The 7,397-nt window shown below is 42.6% G+C and overlaps 1 protein-coding gene across 1 annotated transcript; it reads right to left on the reverse strand.

Annotated features, from left to right (window-relative positions):
- Nucleotides 1-561: 561 nt before the first annotated feature.
- On the reverse strand, nucleotides 562-6,959 carry PSMA7 (proteasome subunit alpha 7). Its single transcript, XM_019548221.1, has 7 exons — nucleotides 6,814-6,959; nucleotides 4,779-4,905; nucleotides 3,422-3,546; nucleotides 2,840-2,962; nucleotides 2,277-2,396; nucleotides 1,075-1,137; nucleotides 562-797 (listed from the first exon to the last, which is right to left on the reverse strand). The coding sequence occupies exons 1-7, from the start codon at nucleotides 6,907-6,909 to the stop codon at nucleotides 705-707; spliced, it is 747 nt and encodes a 248-aa protein (XP_019403766.1). The 5' UTR covers nucleotides 6,910-6,959; the 3' UTR covers nucleotides 562-704.
- Nucleotides 6,960-7,397: the final 438 nt, after the last annotated feature.

A 7,397-nucleotide genomic window follows, 5' to 3' on the forward strand; every position in this document is an offset into this window, starting at 1 on the left:
AAAATCAGAGAATTTGCAGTTTTTTTTAAATCAGGGTAAACCAGGATCCCTGATGGTCACACATTACAGAAAATGCATTAGCTTAGTGCCTAGTCTCAAATGGTGCTACCCATGATGAGTTGGAGGTTCTAATACAACGTTTCCATTTTTCAAATCTGAAAATAAGTGGTGATGTTGCTTGTTTTCAAAGCAGCAAGTTGCTGTATAGGCTGCCTCCCCTTGTACCCACAAACCAGAATTTGGCTAAGCTATCATAAACATGATGCTAAGCCACTCAGCATGTGGCTGAACACATTTACCAGGTCTCAGGAAAGTTGTCCCCTGCCGTCACTTGATAGAATTCACCTATCAACTGGATTTAGAACCACTCTGTTATGACCATATAATGCTGGTGCTATGAAAGCAATCTAGGCTTAAGCAACCCTTTGTACAAGACCAGCAGGTAAATAATTAGGAAAAACATCTCAGTGGCAAGGTGTGAGAGATCTGTTTCATGCCCTGAAAGATATCAGTGCCAGTCACATGCTAATTAAAACCCAAGGAACATAGATTTCTTTAAAAAAAAAAAAAAGAAAAAAATCAGTAGGTTTATTGTAGGTCTCAGAGGGGCACAGTATGAATAAATGGAATGCCTACATGTTGTCTACAGAATTAACGCATGATTTGAATTTTAAAAACCAGTATCTAAATAACTGTTTCATTCATCATGATGCTTTCTTCGGTTTTTTCTTTTCATTTTCTTCCTTTTCTTTTTCAATTTCAGCAACGTATTTCTCAATTTCTTCAGGACTTAATATCTTTAAAAAATTGAAACAGAAGTGATTGACAAGATACCAACATGATTAAGTGCTGGATCTAATTGTAAAGGAAATTAGGTTAAAGACTGTATGATTACAAACCAACACCAAGGAATTTTGAAAGTTCTTCTCACTCTAGCTTTAAACAGACAGAGCCCTAGTTCTTATTCTGCCATAAGCTGCTATGAGGTTAATATGAAATTCAAGTGGAAAGTAGTAGGGAAAACATGCCTTGACAAATCAAGGTGGACACTATTACTGAATAAAAGTTAGTTACCTTGAGTGGCTGATCTCTTCTCATAACTGCCAGCTCAATGTTTTTCCCACCTGACTGTACAACCTTAAAGAGACAAGATTCAGAAGACTGTAAAATCCTAGTCCATAAAATCAATTTAGGACTGAGCCTCTTATAGACTAATAGGAGCTTCATTTTTCATTTAGGTCTCAGATACCCTTACAGACAACAGCACTCATCTCCGCAAAAAAAAAAAAAAAAAAAAAAATAGATAAACGTATTCATTCTGAGGAATTTTGCACCAAATCAATATGAGGAAGACTATATGCACTTACATGCTCTTACAGAAGAGAAAGTAAATATTACTAGCCTTAATTCATAGTTCAAACATTGATATTAAAGTGATCGCTCTTTATTTTTTTTTGGGGGGGGGGGATGCGGACGGGGACGGGACACCTGAATAGGTGGGATGGAGTTAGAGTTTTTGAGTACATCTTCAGGTCTGATGAAGGAATATGCCATAACACGCATAACTAAAATATATTTAAAAAGATCCATGGCAATGCCTAAACACACATTTTGGGTTTTTCTTCTTTTTGAAAAAAATCAGTCTTCACAAAAGACTATTCAAATCTGACATACAAGTTAGGGAAATGTTACTTCAAAGCATTCCAAGTACCAAGCCTAATCTAGACACATAAATTAGTATTTAGTGCTCTCAATTTAATAGAAAAATACATTTATTTTGCAGATATTAGAAGGCATAGGTAACTTTTATTGGGTGTACCTACACATGCTTTTACGCATACCTAAACTTAATGTGCACTTGCGTCCCTAAATTGCCTTAATACGCATTAGGCATCTATATGTGCACGCGCTACCACACATTAAACACAGTGTGCAGATCCACTTGGGTCTAAAGTCGATCCCAAGTCCGTCAACATACACAGCGTTAATGTGCCTTACTGTGTCTACACATGCATTAAAAGGTGCTTTAGCTGTTTGCACCTAAATTTGATACCTGCTTTTGCAGATATTAAAATTTAAGCATGAATAGCCTAAAAATCACCATTTTTAAGGTGCATTAAAGGGCAAGCATGGACAGACTTGTGCCCTTAATGTACCTTAAAAACTGCATGTGTAGATGCACCCACTGATGAGCAAGTTTAGGTTAAATACACCCTGGACCTATAAAATAACAAGTTGTCAACCGTTATCCATTGTTTGACAGAATCAGGACTCACCTCAAGAAGTGCTTTGATGACAAGTTTGATGGTTAGATCATCCGTTTCAATGGCTTCATCAGTATAATTTTTCTCCAAGAATTCACGCACAGACTTGGCTCCTCTACCAATGGCATTAGCCTAGGAGCATTGCAGAAAAGGAGAGGTGTGAGGGTCAACAGGAAAACAAACATTTCTATACATCCCTGTTTACAAAAATAAGTGGGTGCAGCCCCGTTCACTGTATGGGTTCAATTGAAGCGACCTGTTTTTTGACTGACAGGTTTTCAGGCTGAATGCAGAAAAGGTTTACAATTCCCAGGTGTCTCCAATGTCTGCTATGATCCTTTTGGGTATGGAGCATTCAAATTTCTCACCCATGACTAGATCTAAATGGAAATATTATCTAGGAGACCTTCCTCCTGTTCTCAATTATTCAAGCTACCTCCCTCCCATTTACAATCTTCCAACCTCTAAAGTAATGTAGCTGTTGACAACTCAAGCAAGATGGGGCCCTTTCACAAGATAAAAGTAAATATTGTTTGGAGCCAATTTGTTTAATTCACAAGGCAGAATCAACTCACCTTCCAAGCATGGTATGTGCCTGAGGGATCAGTTTGATACAGTCTTGGAGTTCCATCAAAGTCAAATCCCACAATAAGGGCAGAGATCCCAAAAGGTCTGCGGCCATTACTCTGAGTATATCTCTGAGAATGAGAAGAGCCATGCTTCAGAAAACACTTCTCCACAAGCACTTGGATTTCTGGTTCAAGGTTCCCAACCTTTTTTTTACTGCAGACTGGCAAACATATTTAAATTTAATTGGGGGTGGGCAGTTGCAAGGATCCAATTGGGGTTGGGGCACCGCAGCCACGGGTACCAGGGGACCCTGCAAGGGAGGGGGCTACACAAGTGATTGCCTGGGGGGACCCAGCTGGGGCTGCCTGGGAAGAAGGGGCTCCACTGCCTTCCTTAGGAGCAAGCAGCAGCTGCCTCTCCACCCTAGGCATTTACCTGCCCACATCCCCGCCCCCCCACTCCCAGCTGCGGGCAGGGAAGTATTTAAATACAGGCAAGCTGTATTTACCCAATGATTCTCAGGTTCTGTTGGTCCTAAAAAAAAAAAAAAGGAGCCTAGTGAAAGAAAACGAAATTATACAAGGTACCTGTTTCAGGCTAGCGATGTAACGGGTGATGTATTCCACAGTGACAGGATCCTCCACAGTAAGTCTATGGCTCTGACATTCCACACGAGCCCTATTAATAACTATTCTGGCATCAGCTGTGAGCCCTGCAATAATATTTCACTGTATAATCATACATGCATTTCGTTATACAAAGAAAAGCCAGTCCCTGCCCCAAAGATCTCACAATACAACTAAAAATGAAGGCGGGTGGGTCATAAAAGCAAGAAGGCGTTTTCTTTGGGCTTGGTATGCAGGGATAGATTTGATTACTCATTAAACATTAAGATGTTAAAAATTTCAAAGTTCTTTACTTCATACCTTTTAGATTTTTTTTTTTTTTAATTCGTAAGCCTAAGTGTCTACAGTATTAATCAGACTACAAGTCTCAGCACCCCAAAGAAGAATACAGAACAAAGTGTTCCGGTCCTCAGATAGATCCACTCTATTGCTTATGCAATATCTTTGCTAATTAAGAGCACAGATGACAGACCCAGGTAAGTCTTGTCTAATCCTTATGCTTGAAGGTAACATTTGCTATCCTAGTCGCCAAAGTGAGCATGTAAGATTAGAAACTAGGCATATCAGTTTGCAGGAATGTCAGATTTGACTAAATCTAAAGACTACTACTGTAGCCTGCTCAGATGGATTGTAGGTTACTTCTAGTATGGCAGTGTTTAGTACACATTTTTAATCCTGTTCGTCATCACTTCTGCTTGCTCTTCTGAAATCTTACAGCTTGGACAATGGGAGTTGGTTTCACTTTCGAGTTCTTTCTGCTGCGAGGCTTGCTTACCGAGTTAATTTTTTCACTGGAATGTGAGACTCCATTTTTTGTTGCGTGTGATTTTTAAAAACCTTGAGCTTGCTAAATTTAGCTTCTGGGGAAGATTCAAACGGAACAGGTTCACTTAACCTCCCCAAACTCCTGCTACTACAGATTATCACCATTTTATCTAAGAAAAAGTAATTCTGATCTGTATTTCTATTCCTTCCTCACAGGAGTAATTCACCCCTCTTCCAAAAGAGAAATTAAAATACATTTCCATCCTCATGTTTAATCCAGTGGATGTCACTAGTTCAAGACATTTTCTCTCATTTGATTACCCCAAAAACAACCTTATGGAACCACAATTCTTACTACAAGGAAATAAGTAACCATCAGGGCATACCCTATATACATACTCCTCACATTTCCCACCTGCAATTATCCAAAGAACTTTGCTTTCATAGTTCATAAACCTACCTAATACAGTAATGCTTCAATAACTACCTTGTTTAAACTTGTTTCTAGCCTGCAGACCAGTGTTTAACAGTCCAATTAGCCAATATCACATACCTGCAAACGCCATGCAGACATTTTCATCAAGGGCACAGATCTTCCGCACAGTTCGTTCATCCTGAAGCTTTGCAACAGATTTCTTTTCCACACCAAGAACTACAATCTCTTTTCCTCTTACTCCAACCTTCAATTAATTCAAAACCAAAAGCAGTTACAACATGCCCAAGTCCAATAAGAATGTTTTTTAAAACAAACAAACAAACAAAAGTAATAATACAAGCAGAAGCATCGAATAATTTGCCTCATCATTGTATTGGGCATCAAGCTGAAAAATAACTGATGTAAGAGAACAAAAATTAGCCCATATAATGGGAAAAGTCTGAATGGTTCTTTTTAGTCCTTCCAAGAAGGCATCTTTATACTTGGTTCTTGAAAGCACTTTTGGACCTTCAGTTACGGCTATAACTAGGGTCTGAAATACAGGGGAGCTCAGGGGGCACTGAGCCCCTCATAAGAAATGAGAGTACTCCTGTAAGATTTGAAAACCATAGCTGGGGGAGGGGGTGGAGGGGGGGTGTCTCCAATTCCATTAGGGCATAATGATGGGCAGCCCAATTTGTTTTTGGAGACCACCTCCCCTGAGAGTCAAAGTGGAAGTCATTAGGTATATCAAGACTCATCTCAGGCTAAGACTGCATCACAGACTAAACAACAAAGCTTAAATTGAATGGGCCTCAAACAGATCTGCTCTATATACCAACTCTTAGGTTATTCTGTGTGCTTCTACCTCTCCTCCACCAAGAAGAGAAGGGACTTACACTGGGTTTCTTAAGACAAGAAGCGGCACGCTGGGTCAGACCTGTGGTCCAGTCACCCCAGCAGTGGCAAGGTAGATGCTACACAGAGAGCACACAAAACCAGGTTTCTCTAATGTGATCCAATCTATCCCCTATTCAGTACTCCCAGGCATCCCCCGTTATTGTACAGAGATGAGAGGGGAAACATCTCCAACCCTTCTGTTCAACAGCCACGAATGGATCCATCATCCATAAAGTGACCCACTCTTTTCTGAACCTGGTATGCTCTTGGCTTCACCACCTCCCATGGCAACAAACTGGTCCAGCAGTTTTCCACAACCAAACTGCCAGAGTGGGCTCCTTCTGGCAGGGAGATGTAGCTAGTCCAAGTCAAGTGACAAGATGAGGTAAGTCTGCATCTCAGAGACTACCCTGAGTCTATACCATGTATGTAAAAAAAATAAATAAATACAGACCCACGTGCATCTCTATATCTGTCTTTGGAGCTATATGTAAGTAGGTATGCCTGCATAGGGTGGGTGTATAAATACTCATACATTCATATATCTATCTACACACATATAAACACATCCTATGCAGGCATACCTACTTACATACAGATCTGCAGATAGAGACAGAGATACATGTGAATGTGTATTTACTTTATATATCTGTAGAACTATATGTAAGTAAGCATGTCAGCATGGGGGTGTGTGTGTGGGCATGCATCTAACTATATGCATGCATAAGTATATATACACACACACCCTATGCAGACATATCTCTATGCAGGCATCTCTGTATGTATCTATAGAGCTATATGCATGTGGGTATGTATTTGTTTTCTATAGATATCTATCTATCCCTCTCTACGTGTGTGTAGGCAGGTATTTGCACATGTGCCTTTGCTGCATGACCTCACACCACACGTGTGTAGATGTGCATGCATGCATTAGAGGGCAGTATGTGCACATATGTGGAGAGAGAAAAAGCAAGAGGCAGGTGTGTACACATGTATGTAGGCAGGTATGTCTGTATATAAAGACTGCATGTATGTGGCTGTGAGTGTACACACATACACCCACACACACATGCACACGTATGCCAAAGGGATCAGGACTTATCTTTCATCACACCAGCTCGATTTTTCAACAATATATATATATTTTTGCACGCGTGCCCCCGAGTGTAGCGCAGGTGCAGGCGGCGCCCCCGCGCTGCTCGGGCCTTCCCCCCCGGCGGGTCCCGTGAAGCGAGGTCAAGTCAGGCCCGGCCGGACCCGGCGGCGCACTCACCGCGGTAGAGCCCTTCTTGACAGCCTCCTGCGCGTACTCGACCTGGAAGAGGTGCCCGTCGGGGGAAAATACGGTGATGGCGCGGTCGTAGCTCATGGCGGCCCCGGCGCTTGCCTCAAATCCGCACACTCACCGCCCGCCCCGCCCCTTCCGGCGGGCCTTCCGCTGTCACGCGCCCGGCCTACGTCTTCTGCTTCCCGTGCGCCAACTGCGTAGGCGCTGAGTTCCTATCCCCCTTCATGTTCTTCCTCACGCACTTGGCGTATGTGCCTGTGTCCCCCATCCCCCCCCACCCCTCCCGCCATAACGTAGGCGCCAGGTTTATCAAGGTGGAGGATTCCCCTCCCCCCCCGCTCTTGCCGTACACGCGTCCTTCGCCTACGTCATTGACGTAGTTATCAAGGTGGAGGTACCCCACGCACTTTGCGTAGGAGCGGGCTTGATTTCCAACCCCCCACCCTCCGGCTTCACGCTGCACTCCACGCAGTTGGCGTACATGCCGCCTTCCCTACGCACTTAGCGCACTTGGCTGCCGCTGTTACCCTGCGCCAGGAAGCTGGGGCGCGGGACGCACCATGTGCAGC

This window comes from Crocodylus porosus, unplaced genomic scaffold (genome assembly GCF_001723895.1).
Source record: "Crocodylus porosus isolate Cpor-Errol unplaced genomic scaffold, CroPor_comp1, whole genome shotgun sequence".
NCBI classification, from domain to species: domain Eukaryota; kingdom Metazoa; phylum Chordata; order Crocodylia; family Crocodylidae; genus Crocodylus; species Crocodylus porosus.

Excerpts from the sequence above, each read along its gene's own strand:
- PSMA7 (XM_019548221.1), bottom strand. The coding sequence starts at position 6,909 with ATGAGCTACGACCGCGCCATCACCGTATTTTCCCCCGACGGGCACCTC. Across the intron at positions 4,906-6,813 it reads TCAAGAAGGGCTCTACCGCG|GTTGGAGTAAGAGGAAAAGA; the intron begins GTGAGTGCGCCG and ends AATTAATTGAAG. Across the intron at positions 3,547-4,778 it reads TGTCTGCATGGCGTTTGCAG|GGCTCACAGCTGATGCCAGA; the intron begins GTATGTGATATT and ends ATATTATTGCAG.